This window comes from Sciurus carolinensis, chromosome 8 (genome assembly GCF_902686445.1).
Source record: "Sciurus carolinensis chromosome 8, mSciCar1.2, whole genome shotgun sequence".
Classification (NCBI taxonomy): domain Eukaryota; kingdom Metazoa; phylum Chordata; class Mammalia; order Rodentia; family Sciuridae; genus Sciurus; species Sciurus carolinensis.
In genome coordinates this window covers 25,392,852-25,415,287 of record NC_062220.1, presented here as the reverse complement: position 1 = coordinate 25,415,287, position 22,436 = coordinate 25,392,852, and the positions used below count along the sequence as shown (strand labels likewise).

General features: G+C 49.1%; 2 protein-coding genes across 8 annotated transcripts in view; both read right to left on the bottom strand.

The window, feature by feature from the left end:
* Positions 1–7,361, bottom strand: part of Rbm28 (RNA binding motif protein 28) — a 35,689-nt gene extending 28,328 nt beyond the window's left edge. Inside the window, exons 1-6 of one of the 3 annotated variants that reach the window (XM_047560602.1) lie at positions 7,133–7,361; positions 2,848–3,006; positions 2,426–2,520; positions 1,851–1,953; positions 1,055–1,147; positions 311–382 (exon numbers count right to left, since the gene is read on the bottom strand). In XM_047560602.1, coding sequence (XP_047416558.1) covers positions 311–382; positions 1,055–1,147; positions 1,851–1,953; positions 2,426–2,520; positions 2,848–3,006; positions 7,133–7,250 — 640 coding nt within the window. In that variant the 5' untranslated portion in view covers positions 7,251–7,361. The remainder of the gene's footprint in view (positions 1–310; positions 383–1,054; positions 1,148–1,850; positions 1,954–2,425; positions 2,521–2,847; positions 3,007–7,132) is intronic. The other 2 variants (XM_047560603.1, XM_047560605.1) reach the window with 2 other exon arrangements.
* Positions 7,362–12,241: 4,880 nt separating this feature from the next.
* On the bottom strand, positions 12,242–22,188 carry Prrt4 (proline rich transmembrane protein 4). 5 transcript variants are annotated; one of them, XM_047561642.1, is made up of 5 exons: positions 21,810–22,188; positions 19,926–20,780; positions 19,737–19,841; positions 19,276–19,401; positions 12,242–14,560 (listed from the first exon to the last, which is right to left on the bottom strand). In XM_047561642.1, exons 2-5 carry the CDS (start codon positions 20,575–20,577, stop codon positions 12,735–12,737), a joined length of 2,709 nt encoding a protein of 902 aa, XP_047417598.1. In that variant the 5' UTR covers positions 20,578–20,780; positions 21,810–22,188; the 3' UTR covers positions 12,242–12,734. The 5 variants fall into 5 exon arrangements, with proteins under 5 accessions (XP_047417598.1, XP_047417599.1, XP_047417600.1 ...); XM_047561643.1 differs by having other exon boundaries at positions 19,926–20,653; XM_047561644.1 differs by lacking the exon at positions 21,810–22,188 and having other exon boundaries at positions 12,242–13,196; positions 13,617–14,560; positions 19,926–20,848.
* Positions 22,189–22,436: the final 248 nt, after the last annotated feature.

Below are 22,436 nucleotides of genomic sequence, written 5' to 3'. Positions count from 1 at the left end.
CTCAGGCCCTTCCTCACGTCCATACTCTATGAGTGGGTTTAGAACTAAAAAGATTCTATTTTGGTATCAGATCACAGATGGTCTGATATGAAGTGACACAAAACCCTGGGCTCATTTCTGAGCCTAAGGATTTCAGAGTTTTTCCTGAATGTTATTTTGTTCTTTTGGCTACTTGTGCTTTTGATATCTCCAGCCTAATATTCCCACTCTGACAAGCATTTTCCTTCATACTTTTAGCAAAAACACAAGCGTTTTTTCACGCTCTCATCCAGAATATCCAACCCTCCTACCCAATTCTACCATGGCTTACCTGGGGCAGAAACAATCTTGGTATCTTTATATTTATCTTTTGCCACGGCCCAGTCTACTGCCACTGTCCGACCTGTCAAACGAAAGTGGCATCAGAAAGGCTTTCCTCCTTTTTAATATCCCTACTTCCTGTATGTGACTTTCAAACCATGAAACTTAGTTATGGAACCAGTGGAAACACCAATTCAGAAATTATAGAACTTTAGCTGCTCTTTTTAATCCTTAGACATTTTAACAATAACAAATTTTGCCTTACAGGGGCATCGACCTTAGTAAAGATGAAGGGAAAAAAAATGAAGAATAGTTTCCAGTTAAACTAGCAAGTAGCAAAAAAAGCATTCTGGGCCAACGGGCATCCTACTCAGAAGCTAGAAAAACCCTTAGGCACAGTACCTGATAATCAATACCAAGAATAGCCTCAGTGAGTTTAATAGCCCATGAATGCTGAAGAGTGGTCACAACCAACAAGGAGGAACCTAGATACCAACCTGCATCTATCAGTGATTATTTCCAGGACACCCTTCATTAAAAATTTAAAAGGACACTCTCACCAAATAAAGACAACAATTCTGGCATGGACACTTTCAAGTACCAAGATCAAGTACTAGAAGTATTTTGCCACAACAGCTAGCAGTGACTCTCTACAGTGCAAATACCTTTTGAAAATGCAGAAAGTGGGTTACTATGCTAATTCGCCCAAACACCAAAAATATCTGGGTCAATGGTATGGTTTTAGAAAACTTACCTTTTATCTCTTTCATGTTCATTCCTTTGAGAGCTTTTCCTGCTTCCAGGAGATTTTTGAACTGAACAAAAGCAAAACCACGCATCTTTCCATCTAAGTAAAATGTACAAAAAAAGTTAGAGGCAGCAGTGGGGAGCCACAGAACACTAAGAAGGAAATTAGAGCAACTTGGCCCAAATCCCATCAACCAGTCAGGTAGTCCTTTCCCAAAGGCAATAGTTTATATTCTCTTGTTAAGTGAATCCTGATTCGGCTTCAGGAGAGCAAGAAGTCAAAAGCAATGGCAACTACTCTTCTAAAATTAATCCTAATCTAACTAAAAATACTATCAAGGGACTAGCACTATTACTTGGGTTTTCATTACTCATCAAGCCCTATGCCAGATACTTCATAAATATCATATCATCTAGAGGTGATGAAGAGTAAGACAGGGCTGGGGTTGTAGTAGAGCCCTCACCTAGCATGCGTGAGGCCCTGGGTATGATCCTCATTACCACATAAACATAAAGGTATTTTCTCCATCTACAACTAAAAAATATATATATTAAAAAAAAAAAAAAAAAAAAGAGTAAGACACACATACTTGGGCTGGGGTTATAGCTCAGTGGTAGAGAACTTGCCTCATATGCATGAGGCACTGGGTTTGATCCTCAGCACCACATAAAAAAATAAATAAATAAAGATATTGTGACCATCTACAACTAAAAAATATTAAAAAAAAAAAAAAAAGAGTAAGACACAGAGCTTGTATTTCTGGTTCAAGGTCAATATGGAAAGACATGTTAAATAATCTAACCTTCACCAGATGAAGATATATTAGTACCTGGCTTCCTCGGGATATTTACTTCCAGGACAGCTCCAAATTGAGCAAATATTGTTTTCAAGTCATCTTCTGAACACTATAGCCAAAGGTGAAGAAAGAAAAGTAAGAAATATCATCTCATCAAAAAAACATGAAACATCAACTACAAAGTTCACTCGTTAGGAATAATCTGAATATTTTCATTTCTTTTTTACTTCTGAAACTAGGATATCAAACAATTCTGAACTGATGATAAACTACTTTGTATCCAAGAAGCCAAAAAGGCAGATATCAGAGAGCTTTTCCACTCTTTCTTCACAGCAGTTTTCCCAAAAAGGAAGGCATCTTCCCACTCAATGTTCTTAAAAGTTATTGTTAATACAGGCCCATTTTCTCAAGTTAGCAGGCTATGTTCATTCCCAGGAGGAATTAAGGCCAATTATACCATACTGTAATGCACTCCACCAATGAGCATGCCTTGGCTCCAACTGCCTTCCAAACACATGCAGCAATCCACTTTCTATATTTTAAGAAGGTGTATGCACTGAGGTAAGTTCTTCCTCACTTACCTTAAAGCTCAGGTTCCGAATAATTAATCTGGCTTTCTTATCTGCCACTTTGGCTTTCTTAGGCTTCAGTTCCTTCTTTGGGGACTCTGAATTTTCTAAAAAAAGAAGAGGCATGGAATAAGTCCATGCTCCAAAACTGCTCACTTCTAGGCTAGACATCACAGGGAAAAAGCTGCTAGTAACAGATGGTATTTACCACAGTGTTAAGCATGGTATTATCCAGGAACACCAGATTTCCCAGATTGAGGGAGAAGCAAAGGACTAAAATAAATATCAAAATACACCAGGTGATTCTGGATATGAAAAAGAAATTCAGGGAGCTCTAAGTTCTAGAGACTACCCAAGGCTGCTGAGCCTCTTTCATTTTCATAGTGCTGCTCTCCATCCTGGGGGAAGACTCCCTTTGATTACTAGAAATTCACCATTTTTCTTCTTTTCCTTGGACTTATTCCTCAGTTTTTTCTTGGCAACAGTCACATTGATCTTGCAACCTTCAAAGGTAGTAATCTCCTTAAGGGCCCTCTGAACATCTTCTGGCATGGAGAAAGTGACATAGCCAAAGCCTCGACACACTTTACTCCCTAGAACAAAAGAATAAGTGAGTGGGGTGAAAAGGACAGAGAATCATAAGCCAAGAACACTAATGGGTAAATACTCAAAGGCTTAAGCTAGCAGATACCCTGTGATCAGTTTACCAAATGTCTCAGGAAGGAAAGATATAGGCTGGCATCTATGCCCCCTCCACTTTGCTCAGAAACTATTAGGCTTCTTCCTCTCTTCTAATTTGGTGTCTTGCTGTTAGTTTCTGTTTTTCCCCTTTCCTGATAATCTTAAGAATATGAAGGATCTGCTGGGCATGGTGGCACATGCCTGTAATCCCAGCTACTTGGGAGGCTGAGGCAGGATGATTACAAATTCAAGACCTTGTCTCAAAATAAAAATAAAAAGGGCTAGAGATGTAAATTAGTATAGAAGACCCCTGGGTTCAATCCCCAGTATCACTTAAAAAAAAAAAAAAAAGGTATGGAGGACCCATGATATGTATTACGCCCCCAAAGAAGAACTAACTTACATCAAATAGGAGGCAAGATCATCAGGGAAAGCAGGAAAGGTAAGTGCAGTAACTTTGAAAATCAGAATGTAATATTGCAGTCCCTCTTTAGAATAGATCAGCAACAAGGCCAGGGATGTAGCTCAGTGGTAAAGTGTTTACCCAGAATAGGTCAGCAACAAATGCCTAAGGCCCTGACAAAAGAACCTCAAAGAATAAACACTGCTTTGGGAGCCTGCAGATATTATTACCATTATTACCAATGCCTTAGCTATTTGATATCAAATAAAACCTTTATAAGGCAGCTATAATGCAAGTTAGGTAAAGCAAGTTCCTTTTCCCAAAGAATAATCTGACACAGAGGAAAGTGAGTAAATATCACACAGGACATTAGTAGTTCAATTAATGCCTCCCTACCAGCCCCATGTTCTTCCACAGGATTCCAGAGAGAACAATATTAGGACCAAGCAGGTGGAAAATTACATACTGTAACCCACCTTGCCCCTTTTTTGGTATGTTTATTTTGGTTTAACATAGTTTGCATAGTAAAATTTTAAGTAATTTAGTGTGTCAAAAAGGAGTAAGACAGACCAAGAAGTCTGCCCACTACCTGCAGAAGAAACAGAACTGTGTTTTCTGCTTCCCTTCCAACTACACTCGAATTTCCTCCAGAGTACATGCAATGTAACACAGGATGAAATTAAAGTTGACATTTGGCAACAGGAAAGCACACCCCAACAAGGAGATCAATTTCTTTTCTCTTAGAAATCCCTCACATAAAAGCCTGCCTGCTCACCTTTCAAAGAGCAAGAACAAGAAAAATGAGGGCCCTTCTTAATAAATACAACCAAAAATAAAGCAGTTCAAATGTGAAGGAGTTCAGTGCCCAATAATTATGTCTACATAAAGCATTCTCAAATACATTCAGAATCCTCCTAAGAACCCTGTGAAACTACCCCATCTTAAAGAAGCTAAGAGACATGACACTACTATTGGGGAAAACCTAACCCCACACCTCACCCCTCCCATTCCACTGAGTACAGCACTCTGTCCAATATTTCCCAGCTGCCTGAACAGGAAAGTACATAATTTTTTAAAAGGAAAATAAGAGAAATTGTTAATGATTTAGACAAAGTGCAAAAGATTTAAGATAAGGTTATATATAGCCTATATTCTGAAGACTCAAAGGGGAATTCTCAGTCAATGGCGTGTTCTTCCCTAGAAAACAGTCACATGGCACTTTATACAAAACTGAAATAAAAGTTTTGCAAATATTCATCCTTTACCATATATATATTCCTTTTACTCTTTTATTTTTTTTAAATTCTAGTCACAACCTACACAAGATCCACTAATGAGTAATAATCTGCAGTTTAAGAAACATTAATGTATAGCACTCTCACTCTCTCATTCACTTATGTCTATATTTAGAATGACAAAGAACCAGGCAGGTGCCATGACTTGTACAACAATTAGAGCCATGCTGACAATCCTGACTATAATTGCTGTTATTAACAGAACAGAAGTTAAAGTGAGGTCATTATTAACACACGTAAGGCTGCCTACTCACATATTCAGATACCATGGAGGGGAAAAGGGAGTCCGTGAGATGCTAGTTCTTGCCAGTTGTTCTGCTAAAATGCAAAAAAGCAGTCACCAAAAGAGACAGCCTGGTGACTTGACAGGAAGTTAAATGTATGCTTTGGGTATCACTGGGTGCCTATCTCAGTGTTCCTTGTCAGTCTAGGTGAGAGAAAGGAATGTTCCTATAATTAAAACCCTCATAATTATTCCAGTACATGCCAACGGTGCATATTTGACACCAAACAGAAGGTGACACATACAACAACACTCTACAAGTCAGGAAATCTCTTCAGTGGCTCAAGCCAAAAACCTTGGAGTTAGACCTAACTCCCTCACTCCTTTTTCTCATACTCCACATCTTATCTATCAGCAAATCCTCTCAGTTTTACCTTTAAAAATATCCATATTCCAATGACCTTATCCCACCTCCACTCTTACCATCCTAGTCCAACATCATGATCTTTCACCTAGATTATTCCAAGAGCTTACTAATGCTTCTTTCCTTTTCTCCAATAGTCTATTTGCAATACAGTATTCAGAGAGAATATTTCAAAATGAAAACTAGAACAGAGTTTCCACTCTGCTTAAAACCAGTGGCTTCCCTTAGCACACCAAAATCCAAAATCCTTGCAATGACCTAGAAGGTCCTACAAGACCTGGTATTCTATATCGAATTTCCTAATCCCCTTGCCTTCATTCATTTCAACTTCAGTCACCCTGTCCTCCTTGTTACTTCTCCCATATACCAGGAACATTCCTGCTTCAGTATGCTTGAGCTTGCTGTTTCTTCTCCTTTGGAATGTTCTTCCCCAAAAGACATAGAGCTCACACTCTTTTGTCCTATCTATACGGGCTCTCCTCCCCTGAAGCCCCCCAATTATACACAGACTCCCTATCCCACTTCGCTTAGTTTTCTCCTTAACATTTACCTTAACATATACAGTGTATAGTTGGATTATTTGTTAATTGGCTGTCTTCCACACCATAAAGACGTAAGAACACGGATTTCTCATTTCTTGTGCACTGTTGTACCCTCAGGACCTATAATACTGCCCTAGAACACAGTAGCTATTCAGTAAGTACTTGAGGAACAAAGACCAAAATGACTCATATTGACTAAAAGTTTCAGATCAAATTCTGTGTCTCCTACTTACTAGATGTATGAATTTAAACCAAAGTTAGTATATTTTAGTATATTTCCTTTTCTAAGTCCCAGTTCCTGTATATAAAACGGGAATAAAAGTCTTCACCCAATAAGATTTTTGAGAAAATTAAATGAGACTATGCATCAAACTCAGCGCTGTGCCTTGGCAATCAGTCTTTTTTTTTGGGGGGGGGGGGTTGTACTGGGGACTGAACCTAGGGGTATTTTACCACGGAGCTACAACCCCAGTCTTTTAAATTATTTATTTTATTTTGAGACAGAGTCTCGCTAAGTTGCTTTGTGCCTTACTAAGTTGCTGAGGCTGGTCTCAAACTGGCGATTCTCCTGCCTCGGGCTCCCCAGTCGCTAGGATTATGCGCCTGCACCACTGAACCCTGTGAAAACAGCCCTTTTAATAAAGCAAGGGTAAGGCTTAGAGTCGACTGATTTGCCGCCGGGTGTGGTGGTGCACACCTGTAATTACAGGGACGCAGGAGGCTGAGGCATAAGGATCGCAAGTTCCAAGCTAGGCTCAGCAACTTGAAGAGACCGTGGGGGGAGCGGGAGATTGAAAAGTTGAGAATGTAGCTCAGTGGTAAAGCGTCCTTGGGTTCAATCTCCAGTAACAAAAGAAAAAGAAAAAAAAAAAAGGTTTGCTATTTTCATTATGAACAAATAAGATCGTAAATGTAAATGTACCTAATATAAAATAAAGCGCTACAGAAACCTAAAATGAGGCTTTGACTTTCATAAACCGATCCTACAGGCCCACCTAAAGCAAATTCAGTTGGAAAAGAAACTCAATTCCCAGTCCCTTCTCTCAGGAGCGAATAAAGAATAATTTAGCTCCCTGAAGTTCAGAAAGGTGTTCTCGCCCTGATCCCGACCCCAGGAAAACGCAAGCCCTCTGCACCGTCCCGCCCCCTACCTTTCTCAGTGACCACGAAGCACTGCTTCACCGGCCCCACCTGACTGAACAGTTCTTCCAGCTGCTCACTGCGGGCTGAAGGCGGGAGGCGGCCCACAAACAAGGTCAAGCCAGCCATGAGACCGGGAAACCAAGGCTCGTAAAGCCAAGACCGAACACAGCCTCGGCACACCGCTTTTAAAACTGGCTAAAGTAGAACTACCACGCCGAATTGCCGAGCGATCCCGGAAGTGCTCTTCACTCAAAAGACTCCGGAGGGGAAACCTAGTTGGATGGGGAAGAAATGTTCCGGAATGAAAAAATAGTGACTCCCCGGGGGCGGAGTTTCTTGAACTAGGCTCCACCTCTATTCGGAATATTAGCATCAACAGCTTACCCTCTCTTGAACTCTCACCTCCCGGAGATCGACCCCAATTCATCAGAACAGGCAGGAGAGGTCGCTTTTGCTCTAAGCCTTACCCAGGATCTGTCATATAACCAATGTTTTAAAAATATTTTCTGAAGTGTCTCCACGTATGTATCCACGTGTGTATCTCCACATATGTATGTACGTATCTTGTGCATAAACTGCAGCCAGATGCACCCAGATGTTGTACACCATTCGGACAATTCTCAAATCCTCAGAGAATATGAGACTAATGTCACCTCGGCTTCACTGACAAAGTGTAGCTATTAAGTATGCATAGATACAGAAGGCATGTGTTATGGTTTGGATCTGGAATGTCCCCCAAATGCTCATGTGTTGAAGGCATGAAGGCTTGGTCGCCAATGCATCAACGTTCCGAGGTGGGACTTTGGGGAAGCAATTGGATCATGTGGACTCTAAACTCATCAGTGGATTAATGCATTGATGGATGCAGAATTTGAATGGACTTTGGGGAAGTAGTGGAAACTATAAGAGGTGGGATCTAGTTGGAGGTGGTGGAAACTATAAGAGGTGGGATCTAGTTGGAGGTGGTGGAAACTATAAGAGGTGGGATCTAGTTGGAGCCCTTAGGGGACTATATCTTGTCCCCAGATTCTCTTCTCTTCTCTTCCCTTCCCTTCCCTCCCCTCTCCTTCCCTCCCCTCCCTTTCCCTTCTCATCTCTTCCTCCTACCATGATGTTCTGATATAACTGAAGTCCCTAACAATTAAGCCTACCAACCATTGACTGAAATCTCCGAAACTGTGAGCCAAAAATAAATCTTTCTCCCCTAAGTTGTTTTTCTCAGGTACTCTGTTACAGTGATGAAAAGCTAACTAACACAGTTTGCAATTATTCTTTCAATAAATACTGAGCTCCTGCTATGCGCCAGGCATTAGAGATAAAATCAGGGAGTTAAAAAAAAAAGACAAGGTCCCTGCTCTCATATAGAAGATAGTCTAGTAAGAGAAACAGACATTATTCGAAAAATTTTACAAATGTATCACAGCACGTACATTGCAAGATCACATCAGAACACACCCAAAGCAAACCAAGTACCCAACTTATACATACAGATTTACAACCCAGGTCCAGTCAGAGACAGAGGATTTTCCCCCAGGTCAGCTTATCAGACAGATCTAAGACCGAGAGGTCTAACTGAGCAGGAGAAGATTTGGGTGCTCCTGGGTTCTGAAACACAAAGAGTATTTACCACACTCCAGGCTCAGAAACTGACCTGTGTGCAAGACCTTGACATCTACAGAACACTGCAAAAAATACCAAAGCACTTTCTATGGTAACCATTATGCTATGGCAGCCCTCCCCAAAGCACTTTCTAAATCATTGCTTTTAAATGATAGTATCTTAGTAGGTGGAAAATGCAGAAAGGACAAAAGGTAGAATGAAAAGTAAGTTTCCTTTTCTCCTTAAACCCCATCCATTTCCAATACATTTAGATGAATAGATGACTGGTTGGTAGTAACGAGGGGAAAAGAAGAATTCTGAGCATCAAATTTATGAAGCCCTAGCTCCAAGTAAGTAATACGTGTTTTAAAAACACACAACATAGCTCTTTTCAGACACATAACTCAGGAGGGGAAGCACTGAAATACAAAACAGATTGTTAAGGTTACTAGGTTAATCCTATCCAGGATAAAGAGAGCCAAACAGACGAGGGAAATGAATAGGATTGCTTGCACAAAGTTGGTTTGAGATTTTACATTCCTACCTCTTTTTTCTCTTTTCCTCCTGCACCCTTCACCTTAGGAACCACAATTCCATCCCCAAAAACTAAAATGCAAGCTTCAGGGCCCCAGCTGTGGTGAGGCCTTCCCAGTCTTGGCCACGATATGTACAGGGGAAAAGGTTGTTCCAACATCTCTGCAACACTCTCTATTAATGCTGTTTCAAATGCCATGGGTCTGTTTTTCTTTTTTCTTTCTTTCTTTTCAAAATTTTTTTAATTTTCTTTTTAGTTGTAGATGGACACAATACTTTTATTTTTTTAATTTGTGTGATGCTGAGGACTGAACCCAGTGCCCCATGCATGCCAGGCAAGCGCCCTACCACTGAACCACAACCCCACTCCCCCAAGTTTTTCTTAAAGAACTAAACCAAACTGTGTCCCTACGCCCATCAGGGGGCAGCAGCTACCCACAGTGCAGTTCTGTGCCCCTCAGGGAGGACAACTGTACAGTTGACCCTTTCTATCCTCCTAGTAGTTCAGACTGGGTCCCATCTGTTCCCACCCCCCCTTCCCATGTATCTATTCAGATCAGGGAGGCATGTTGTTCTTCAATCAGAAATATTTGCTCATCCATCTCCTCAGGACACACGCAGCGTTCTTTATTAAATAGTAAGAATCTTGGAACCCTGCAATGTGGCTTCCAGGGGAAATAAACTGCCGGCCTGCCCCTCATCCATCACTATGCAGGAGCCTGGAAAGGAAGTAAGAGAGGCTGGGCTCTCCTCAATCCGCCTCTCCCAAGCCCCATCCCTCTGGTTCTGCTACTCATTGTAAACTAAACCTTCTGTAATGCCAAGTAGTTCTTGTTCTTTACAGTTCTCACAACAGTAATTAATTACTGTTGTTATTGTGACTATTTATGTGATTAGTTGTTTAATGTCTTTCTTCAAAAGAATGGCAACTTCATAAATTCAGGGCTGGTGTCCTCCTCATTCACCTCTCTAACCCCAGCACCTAACATATTGTAAGCATTCAATAGGTATTTTTAAGAGAATGAATGAATGAATGAATGAATAGAGGTGAGTTTGTCTCTTGGTTCTCTTCAGTCCCAAGATTTGTGTATGCTGGTGTATGCATTGGGATTTACCTGGACTCCTGAGAAACCTGCTTTGGGTAAGAGATAAGGCATGAGACAAAAGGGGAGAGCTGTCTAGCCAAAGTCTTGGCCTCTTTATGAAGCCAAAGGGTTGGGGTAATTCCTACTGAGGAAAATCAACAGTGTTGAAGCTGGTGAGCGCCAAGCTGTACTCCCTCCCCGGCTCCTTCCCCATCAGCACCATTTGGTTTCTAGACAGCAAAGGAGTGATATGGGGGGAAGGATACAGAGAGATTGGGGGTATCCAGGGCTTGAATGCTCTGTTGGGTATGTGTGTGCATGAACCCAAGGGCCCTTGGTAGGGAGGGTGAGAAAGAGCAGCTGGCAAGGATTAGAATGAGGAAGAGATGGCAAGGAGAAGCTGCGTGTGAGCAGAGGCAGATGGAAAGGAAAGTGGAGAAGAAAAGGAGCAATTGCTCAGAGCAGCAAGCACTCCTTGCATGACACAATGCAGCACCAATGCTGGGCCCGCTACAGCCACTATGACACCAGTGAGAAATGCCTGTAATTAGGAGGCTGGCAGTTCTCTGGGCCACAGCCCAGAGTGACGATGCAGCAAGAATTTCTGAGCCATGCTGAGCCAGATGATGGAGGAAACATGGTCTGAACCACTCCAGGCCCATCCCTCAGCTTTGCCTGCACACCCACCTCCCATTTCTCTTCTCTACTATGACTCTCACTCCTCCCAGACATCACTGGCTCCCTTCCCTCCTCTGAGGTCTGAGGCCCTGGGTGCTCCTCTCAGCCAAGACAGATCTTCATCTGCAAGGAGAGCAGTACTTGAATTCTCCCACTAGAGCCTGGGACTTGGTCTGGCCAAGGGCCCCAGCCCCCACCCCCAACCCAGGCTTCCCCGCCTGCTTCCCTCTTGGTTTCTAGCCTCCCTTCTCCAAGCCCCACCAGCTGATGGTAAGAATTGGAAGGAAACCACTGTAGTTCCTGTTTTACCACTTTGAGCCTAGTGTGTGTGCCCCTGCAGGTCTCCCTGCGATGTGCAGGACATCTGCCAAAACACTGTCAGATTTTCACTTTGAAACCTAATCCAAGACTCCGCTTTTGTGCCATTCTAAACTACTACATTTTAGCCAAATGACAAATGCACACTATACACAGCTCCCAGCCAAATGCTCCAGGCAAGGGAAGGATTACCAAGGGCCTGGTGGTGGATGTGTTTGTAGCTCTCTGCACTGTGAATTCTGCTTTGGGAGCTTGGCTGGGGCTGAGGCAGGGGCAGGGGCAGGGGCAGGCAGTGGAGACAGGCTTTCTCCAGAGAGGATCTGTGCCTATGAGAAAGGAGAGATCTGCAGGGGAGTAGGTAGGGTGTCTGTGGGCCCAATTTCAAAAAGGCCCTGTTGGTGGGTGAAGAAGGCAGTTTTCTCTTTGTGAATCCCAAACTGTTGAACTGTGGCTGCGGGGACTGCTGGGGATTCCAGCTGGAGGTGATCAGGCCCTTTTACATGTGTATCAATATTTCCATGAAGGACTTTATCACTAAATAGTCCCTAGCTAGTGGTCCACCAAGCCCCAAAGCCAGACTCCTAGGAAGGCAGGCATTTCCAATAAGGACTGAGAGTTCTTCCCCCACCTCTGAGACTACATTTTTATCCCTATGAAAAGTCACTTCTCAGGGAGTCAGAAGGATCTTCAAGGGGCAGCCCCCAGTAGCCCCCCCCCCACTCATCCCAGCTACAGGATAAGACCCCTTGGTCTTGTGTGAAGGTCCCTGGGTCTGAGGCAGACACACCCCACTTCCACTTCTGTTAGAACTACTGCTTCTGTGGTGCCACCTAAGCTTTTCCAAGAAGGTAACAACTTTCTCCTCTGAAAATATTTTATTGATAAATTAACTCTGAAAGCGTTCATCCCCCACGCAACTGCTATAAGGTCTCCTGGAACGGCCAGAGACCCTTCTGTGAGGAGGGGTCTGGTGGAGAACAGGGAGTCTCACTCACCACAGGGGTGGGATTCCTGGGCATGGCAGAGGTGGGTATGGGGCAGAGGCAGGGCCCCAGGTGTTCTGAGGACAGTTCCTCTCACTCAGCACCAGAGTGGGAAGTAGTGGTCAGAGGTGGAGCACCTTGGAGCTTTATTGCTGGCACAGGCCAAGGATAGTGAGATTCCTGTTGGCCTAAAATTACAGCTGAGGGCATCTGAGCCCAGGGCTCCAGAGAAGGTGGCACTCAGTCCCAATCAACAGAGCCTGGCTGCTGACCCACCCACCCCCTGGAGGAGGAAGGAAGCAGGGGAGCTATCTGACCCAGGCAGGATTGGAAAAGGGTTACAGTGTACAGGTCTTGACCACAGCAGGCACCAGAAAGGGGCCTATGTACAGGGCAATCAGGTGACCACCCCTTCACAGGTCTATGGTGTCGCTCCCCACACTCAGCTCGTCGATCTGTCGACAGGCATCCAGGAATTGCTCCTGCAGTAAGGCCTCCTCGGCCTGCAGCTCAGGAGCAGGCTCTGGGGAGTCGCGCGAGGGTGGGGACAAGGCCTGGTAGGATCCTGAAGCCGGGAGGCTGGGGCTGCTTCCTGAGGGTCTCGGAGGGCTGAGGACGCAAACCAGTGGACAGCGCAGGGACCTATCGGGACTGGAACATAGCAGCATGGACGAGCTGTCCCGCGAGAGTCCACACAGAGAACCTGAGGAGGCGCTGCTGCCGGTGGGCCAGGCCCCGGGAGAGGGGAGCTCCCGGGGCGGGGGGGACCTGGGGGTCTCCTCCGACTTTCCACAGGGCTTGGTCCCTGTCTTGGTCCCCAGCGAGGCTGTGCGGTAGAGGCCGAGCCCAGGCAGGGCTTCCCCGAAGGCAGGGCCCTGGAAGAGACCGGGAGCCAGCAGCGCCTCGCTGCAGAGGGCCTCCTCGATGCTGCGCCGCAGGTTGATTGGGGAGGGCGGGCGGAAGTCTACTGTGCAATCGCTGCAGGGGGAGGAGGCAGGGGACGGGGCCGAGTTGGCCGCCGTAGCTTTGAAGCCCCTGCCGCCACCTCCTTGGAGTAGGAGATCCGGGCCTGGCCCTGCCAGGGCGCACAGCTGAAGCAACTCGGCGTCGCCACGTGCGATGGCGCTACCCAGAGGCTCCTTGTCAGGGGGCCCAGTGACCCAGCCCCCCGGCAGGAGGGGAGCCGCATGACCCGGGGACAATCGGAAGAGCTTAGCCCAGCAGCGCGGAGGCACTCGGGGACTGCATAGCGCCGGGTAGAGGCCCAGCAGCGCCAGCGGGAGTGCTACACCCACCTCGCCCAGGCGCAGGCCTAGCTGGAAGGCCCACCAGGGCCAGGGACCCTCTAGGCCAGGTTGGCCGCCGTAGCCCAGGGCGTGCAGAACCTCGTAGCCCTGCAGGGCTCCGCTCAACAGCCCGAAAGTGCCAGCCACCGGGGCAGTGCGTGCCGCGCGCCGCCAGGACTCGCGCGGGGCGAAAGGGCTGCGCGCCTGCGGGACAGGAGTAGATCCCTTGAAGCCAGACCCTCCCAGGGGCGCTCCAGCCCGCCGCCGCCGACCCCGCCAACAGGAGAGCGCCAGCAGGAGACCCGAAAGGAGGGCGGCGAGGAAGGCATGCAGACCGCGTGAGGCGAGCCGCAGAGGCCTCAGCGGGCGATGCGCGGCGCTCCCCAGCGCGGCGGCGGCAGCCAACCCCAGGCCTAAGAGCAACAGCGCAGCCAATGCCGCGGGGCACCGCGGCGGGCGCGGCCGAGCCAACAGCAGGCAGGCCAGCCCCAAGCCGGCTGCCAGGCAGGGCAGAGGAAGGTCCTGCAGCAGCAGCCAGGCCAGCGCCGGCAGCCGGTCCCGGTGTCCATAGGCGTCATAGAAGAGTGGAAAGGCTCGTGTGGTCCCCGCGGAGAGCAGCAGCAGGTCCAGCAGCGCCAGGCAGGGGGCGCCGGGCGGGCAGCGCCAGGGCAAGAGGGCCAAAGCCAGCAGCGCCAGCAGGGCCACTAGGCCGAAGAGAGCGCCTGCCCCATATACATGGGCCTCCCAGGCCAGCCCCCAATGAGCCTTGGCCTCTGTCCAGTCGGCCTCCAGGGTCAGGAAGAAGAGGGGCAGCGGGGAGGCAGCGGGCTGCCCCTCGTGGTCAGGTAGCTCTCCCACACTGCAGGACTCTGGCCCACATTCTGGCTGCACTGAAGGGTTCCCAAGGCTGGCAGGAGAGGGGTCATCTGGGCCAGAGGTAGGGATGGTGGGGTCTGTGGGCAAAGAACGTTTAGCTGAGGCAATTATATAATCCCACCCTCCACCCTCCACCCACAGACCTCAACCAGAGGCCTGAATACCAATAGTCCATCAAAACACCCACCCAAAAGGCCCTTGTCCTACAGAGGAGACTCTAGGACATCTTGGTCTCCCAACTTCCCCTCCCCCATTCCAACCCCTCAGCCTGAAGCTTCACCTCTCATCCTTTTCCCTCTCTCTCTTTTGTTCATTTTCCTCCAACAATCTGATCCTACTGGGAGAAAAAAGTGTCTAAGAAGTTACAGAACTTTACTACAACTGGAAGGAACTGTGGATGCCTCCTCCAGTTCAAACCCCTCACCAGAAAGGAAGTTTTATGAGACCAAAGGTTTTCGTTCCCTGTGCTCACATCTGAATCTCCATGCCTAAATGGTTTGTGGTATATAGTTGGCACTAGGCAGATATCCATTGAATAAATGAATTCTCATTTGCCAGATGAAGATCCTGAGGCTCTGCAGAGAGATAAAGTGACTTGTCCACGGTCACAAAGTGGCAAAGTGCTACTAGAGTCCAGACTGAGCACTAATCTGAGCCCTTGTCCACTCCAAAGTCTCTTCGTCATTCTCGTCTGCTTATCTCTTGTTCTGCACCCCTGACTCCTAACTCCTACCTTGATGCTAGGAGATACTTCTTCTGACATTTTCAGGTATTCTCCCATGTTCTCATTTCAAGGAACTCACATGTAGACCACACAGAGCAGGGGAAGATATAAGACTCTCTTGTCCCCAGCACCTTCCTGCCAGCTACACCCCAATCTTCAACCTACCCATAGCTGTGGCTACATTATTACCCACAAAGCCATTGGTCTAAGACTCTTGATATAGATGGCCCTTTGGTTCTCCCCCTTTTATAGAGGTAACATTGAGATGGGCTGCCCTGGATTTCAAAGGTTGCCCCTGAACTCCCAGAAAGGAATAACTGGGCAGATCATAATGGGATAAGATGCCATCTGAGTAAGTGAGCCCCTCTATGACCAACATCTTCCCACATCTCTTGACAAAAGGGAAGTCAACTAAGAGGAGGGAGGAGTAAGATCCTGGATCTACTCTCTTAGAGCAAGGGAGGAGTTCAAAAGAGTTAGACCCAGGGATTCTTGCCATGACCAGGTCACAGAGAAGATGCTGGAAGCTGACCTCTCCCTATCACTACCTCACAGGCTTGATGGGACTGCATATTCAGGTTAAGATGGAGGAAGAAAGGATGGTGGTAAAGGATGGAGACAGCCTGGTAGCAAAGGGAAAGAAGACAGGACACAGGTGGGAAATGAGGGAGGTGCATCTTCTATGGTTCACATTCCTGCCTCAACTGCTTGACCATGCCCCAGCTGGATAACACAGGAAAAAACACAAAAGTTCTGAGAACAAGAAAAAGAAGCCAGGGGCCCAGAAACCTGCTCTTTAGAGAGGGGAGGGGAAGATGGAATTGGTCAACTAGGGAGGACACAGTGGGAACAGCCAGAAAATTAAATACAGCAAATGGCACCCTGCATCCCATTTGATTACATTCCTCAAATCTGAAATGGGTAAGAGTGCCTACTACATGGGACAGTTACAATGACAAAAGAGATGATGGATGTAAAATTCTTAGGGTACCTGGCATGAAATAATGTTCAATACATGCTGGTGGTCTGCATCATTGTTTTTGGATACTGTTCATCACTGATTGATCAGCAGTTTGTGTTTGTGTGAATGTGACTACTCTTGGCTTCAAAGTAATTCTTGATTTACCTAACTAAAAACTATTGTCTGGATTAAACATCCTTAGCACATCCTAAGCTTGCTTAGAAAGACCACAATTAGTCAAGTGAGTGAAGATCAACTGTCTCAGTTTATGAACTCTGAGTTAATGACTTGCCCATTCCAGAACATTCATGAAGACAGCTGCCATCAGTTAAATGAGAAACCACCCACCTGGGAACAGATAACTTGCTGATCAGGAGAGGACATCCATCTGAACTTAGTGGGATCAAATAAACATTCCCTGGTCCCCTCTGATGTCCTGGTGTAATGCACTGCTTCTGGTCTCAGTCACTTTGCAGTGACTGAGGTCCTGCAGCAGCAACCAGGCCAGTGCCAGTAGCCTTGCCTTAGTGGGCTCTATAAAGAGGCAGGGAGGTTCTGCCTGGGAGCTCACAGTCTGCCCCAGCCTCTCACCCCTCACCCTCTCCTCATTGCTCACACACAGATAAGTGCAGCTCTCAGAGGTCAGCTCCACTTCACACTCTTCCATCTTCACCTTCCCCCCCCCCCCGCCCCGGGCCACAGGAAACCCCATCTCTCATCTTTGTCTTCAGGCACTATGACAACTAGAGCAAATTTCAACATTCATAACAATCCAGGAAAGGAATAAAAGCCAGAAAATAGGCAAAGCACGGGGTCAGCTCAAGTGTCAGAAAGTGAGTTCTGAATTAGGAGCATTGTTTCCAGGGATCAGAGCATACTCAGTACATTCTGCATGGGTCAGGTAAGGATGAGGACAGGTAGGAGAAAGTCCAACTTCTACTTTTGATGGGTCCACTTAAGCTCATTTCCTGTCTCCCCAGTTGTGGCTTCCCCAGAAAGAGTCTTCAGTTTCCCCCAGAAGACAGCAACTTTATTCCCCACTTCCCAGGATCCCCTGAACAGGGCATCTCTCCAGGGAGACCCCACTCTGGTCTGTGTCCCCTCTTGGCCTCAGGGGTGAGAGAGGAGATGGGATGTCAATGTGAGTAAGCGGTGAGACAGGAGCTGGCTGGGGAGGGGGAAAAGGAGGTGGAGGCACCTGATCATTCATGGAAGAATCAGGCCTGATTATCCACCAGCTGCCCAGATCAAAGGGCTGGGGAATTGCATCTCCGTTCTGCTGTAGCTCATTTAGTGACCTGGCCCCATCCTTCTCCCCACCCCCACCTCCAGGATCCTAGAGAACTGATAAACTTATAGCAGTGATACTCAAAAGATTCAACTACTGGATGGAGCAAATGCTGATTGGGTAGAACAGGGACCTGCCAGGGTACTCAGGGAGTAAAGGCAAGAACTCAAGGAACTAAGGACAGAAGGGGCTTATCAACTAGTCTGAAAGTCCTTCCATATGGTAGGACCTACACAACTGTTGGGTTGGGTATGTGCTAAATATAAGCTCAGTTCAAGGTGAAGGGAATCTAGTACAAGGAAGACCTAGGAGTCCAAGGTACAAGGTTGATGGCACCTAGGTTAGAAATATCTTAGAGGAATCACAGAGAGATTCTTTTTGTTCCCTGTTTAACATGCACATGGATTTATACACACGCACACACACACTCCCACGTGAGCCAGGCCCATTGGTCTTCTCTCCAGGAGGTCTGTTGCCCTCCTGAGTTTATCCAGGAGGAGCAGCAGCCAGGAAGAGGCCCAGTTCCTGAAGCCACTAGTGAGGAGGGGGGTGAGGGTGGGGCTGCCAGCCTGCAGGGTGAGGCTGCCTCTGATACTGTCCAGACTCATTAAACCTGCCTGGCCAGCGCTGTCACACAGGCTGACAGACTGCCAGCCAGCATCCTTCCCCTGAGGCACAGAGCTGCCCCCCACCCACAACGATCCTCCTGCTGCTGTACACTAGCTAGACAGGGGCCAGTCAGCTCCTCACCCACCACTTAGGGAGTGCTGACAGTGACTAAAGGGAACCAGAAATTGGAGTTTGGTGTTAAGTCTGGGGATGGAAGAAACTGGGGTTTCCATGGTTGAGCCTAGTATGTGGTGGCTGAGAGGCTTCGTGGGCACAAGTAACCCTTTGCAAAGCTCTCCCCAGGGCTCCTGTGACCAAGCACCTGTGCCATCTGCCTAGTGGGTTTATGTGTGATTCCACAATAGCCTGGGGCAAGGGCTGCAGGGTCTTCTGCATGGTAGGGTCTGGAAGTATATGTGGGGCATGGGGTGGGGGGGATAGAAACAAGGTTAATAGCTACAACTATATGAGCTTCTACTTTGTGCCCAGCAGCATGCCAAGAGTTTGCAGAAACTTTGCAGTATCTTGGCAAAATAAGTACTATTTTAACCTTAGATAAATGAGAGAATTTAGGGTCCAAGAAGTTAAATAACCTGCCCAAGGTCACCCAGCTAATTTTAAGTAAGTAAAGGAATTTAAAGCCAGGTCCCAAGATGCCAGAGTGTGTGGTCCTTCCTCAGCATCACCCACCTGTCTAGATGCATATTCTGAAAGACTCCCTTGAACAAAGGTGGCATCTGCGTGCTCACAGTCTCCTCTTCCATGTCCTCCCAATGAGGGGCCCAGCTCTGCTCCTATCTGACAGCATGTCATGTCAGATCAGACAGCAGAAGAGAGAGCCCAAAGTTGGGGTTGAGAGGGGATGGGGAGGTAGGCCAGGCCACCCAGAGTGGAGGGTGGGGTGAGTGGCAGTGCCGTGGAAATCACGAAGGAGTTCCTGTGCTGTCTGGCCCTCACTCATCTGTCTCCATCCTACTCTATCTACCTGAAAACCTTCCAGAGCATCATAACTTAACTCCACATGGGATCTTCCCCTGCAACACTTATTCTCAGACCATTTGTGTAGATTTCTCCATGACGATGATGAAAAGAATGACGACTATGATCATTATGACAATGAAATAAAAGGGTCCGAGAGCACTGATGAGTGACTAGCATGTAGTAAGTGCTCAATAAATAATTGTCAAGTTCAAATGAATTGTATACTTACCATGTTGCATCAGTGTTGTCTCAACTGAAGCAGAGCTTAGGGAAGCAGCTGGGTCCAACAGATGTGGGGTTGAGAGCTTCCTTTCCAGGGCAGGTGGGGGTGGGGACAGAGTAGTGCCAAAGAACCCTGCAACAGGAGCACATGGGGCCACCCTACCAGCTGGCTGTGGCCTTTGAGGATTTGACCTTCTGAGGACCTTGCCCTAAGGAAGTCACCGTCCTAGGAATTGTAGCCGTATACTAAGTTGACGTACAACTTGAACTAAACTATAGTGCCAAAGCAGAGTCAATCTGGCAAAGAGAATGTTTCCTCATGGAGCAGTAGTCCTTGTCCTAGGACCTGGGAGAAGCACTGCAGGCCTCCCCTAGGCAAAGAAAAGGAGACACTGGCCAGGCCCCCAGCACAGCACCTGGCACGTAGAGGGTCCCACCAATGTTTGTTGCAAAGAAATGAACACTCACCTGGAGAATCTGACACTTCAGAGGCAGAGCTTGGGGATGTTGTTGTGCCTGGGGGACTCAAGCCAGAGAAGTTCCGGAGTGGGGAGAGAGTAGTGCCAAAAAACCCTGCAAAAGGAGCCCAAGCTGAATCTGCTTCTTAACTGCTGCAGGGCCCAGCAAAGGCTCTCCTTAGATGGGGTGGGTGCTTACCAAAGGGTCCCAGGCGCCCAGCAATCTCTGCCAGGCTGGCTCGAAGGCTGGGCAGCAGGGGTAGTGTTCGATGCCCAAGTGTGGGAGCTGCACCTGCTCTCAGTGCTACATCAAACTTCAGCTCCAGCTCGCTCTGGTGGGGCCTGGGAACACTGGATGGAGGCGCTGTCGCCGTCAAAGCAGTGGCCCAAGTCACAGTGCCCATCCTGGGCTGGTAGGGAGCAGTGGGCCGGTCGGTGGGCCCAGAAAGTGGGGACGTGGACTCAAGAGGCAGGGAGGAGGCCCAGGGCACAGAGCTGCCTTCAGCGGAGCCCCACTCTGAGGGAGAGTTCCTGGGAGAGCCCACTAGCAGTTCCCAAAGGGGGTCAGTCCTCAGCACACTGGCAACCTCTTCCCCTGGTTCCTGGCCTGGCCCAGGAGAGAGAGGATGGGTCTCTGTGACAGGGCTCCCCCAGACAGCAGCAGGTCCCCGAAGATGAAATTTGAAGTTAAGTCCCAAGTTGAGAGATAGCATAGAGGCCTCGCTCTGAGGTGGCGGGGTCAAAGTGGTAAGAGGGGCACCTGGGACGGAGGAGGCAGGCTGGGGGCCCACAGGAACAGCAAGCAGGACCCAGCAGAAGAGGCCCAGCCCCAGGCAGCTACGCCCTGCCATGGCCCCACCTGGCCCCCTGGGGTGGCCTGAGTGGGCAGGGGGCTCAGTTCTTCAGCACCTGTTGAGTACGAAGGTCCTGGAGGAAGGAGAGGTCCTGTGAGCCCTGGCGGATGCCCTCTTCCCTCTCCCAGGATCAGATGACCCAGACAGGGGCTACTAATCACAGAGAGGCAGGTGGAGGGACAGGATGTGAAGTGTTCTGCCTAAGTAGAGAGACACGGTGGCTCTTCTTGCCAGCTCCTTCCTGTACCTTCAAACCCCATCACAAATCTCTCCCCTGCAGTCCCCCAATCCCACCCACCCGGCTCATTGGGAATTGGGTTCCTCAATACAGCCAGAGGATGCACTTGGGCTCCCAGATACAGACTCTTACCCTACTTCCCCCACCCTTTTGCCCAGCCTTCCTCCCTCCCTCAAATATTCAGAGGCCTACTGTGCGCAGGCCCGCTGCTGGTGATACAGCTGTGAGCAAGCAAACCCTCATTCTGGGTTAGTCCTGCCCTCCACCTCCTGTGATCTGAGATACCACAGAAGTACAGGGCCCCCAAAGGGGTAAAGCACAGGCCAGCTGGATCTGGCAGAGGCTGAAGGCTGCCGGGCTCTACCCTGAGAAGCAGAGTCCCTGGTCTGGCAGAAGCTCCCTCCTCTCAACCCTTCCCCCTTCCTGGGGCTTGCTTGCTCCCTTCTCCAAGACCCTAGACGTATTTGGGGGAGGGGTAGCTTGGCCATTTCTGGTTCCCTGGGGGAGAAGGCTTAGCAGGCAAGCTGGGTAAGGGGCAGCAGCAGTAGATTCCCACTCCCTCCCCAGGACTCTCCCCACCCGGAACACACATCTGGTGGGGGGAGGGAGGGTGAACCAGGGACACACGTGCACCCGGCACCCTTCCATCACACACGCACAGCCACACCTAGCACCCGACACACTCACCCACTCACCCTTCACACAGCCCTGCACACATGCACACACATTCCACCCTGCTGAGCCCCCTCCCTCCTACATGGGTTCAGACCCTAGCGCCGTAAGCTCCCACCTCCCCTGTCCGCTCTCTCCCCTCACACACAGCACATACGGTCAGAGGCACACACGCCCCTAACACACATTCGCACTGTACATATCCACATCACACGCCGTCATTCCCCCACGCCCCTACACACCCACCCACCCCTCGCAGGCACACATGTGCACACACGGCGCGCGCACACACGTACACACTCCCCCAGTCTGGACCGACCTGCTCCTGTCGCTCGCTCCCTCAGGCGGTCTCCTCCGCCTAGACCCCGAGAAGGGGCGGTCGCCGCGACCCCGTCGCACCCTACTGGGCAACGCTCCGCGGAGTCTCGCCCCTTCTCTCCGTTGAGCCCGGCGCCAGGACCGGAGATCGGGTCCCCAGCTCCCCGACGCCCCCTCGGCTCCTCCAGGTGACCGCAGCTTCGCCGACCCGCTGCCCCCTGTCTGCCCCCGGCCCGGCCCGCAGCGCTCTCACCAGGCGGGCGGCCGGGCTCCAGCTCCGGCTCCGCACTCCGCGCTCCGCGCTCCCTCCCCACGGCACCGCCTCCTGGCTGCGAGCCCGGGTCCCCGGCCCAGCCGCCCGCGCCGGGCTCCGCGGCAGCCGCGCTCTGACGGCCCTCCCTCCTGGCTCCCGCGCCCTCCCCTCTCCCCCTCCCACCCGGCCCGCCGCCTGCGGTCCACCCCCCACCCTGGCCGGCAGGCGGGCGCGCACAGCAGAGCCGAGCAGCGCCGCGGCCGCGTCGGGGCCGGGGCCCCACGCGCGCTCATTCACCCAGCGCTGCCAATCAACCGCGGTGAGCGCGGGCGCCTCGTTCTCAGCCTGCAGCTGGCAGTCACACACTCCCAGGGC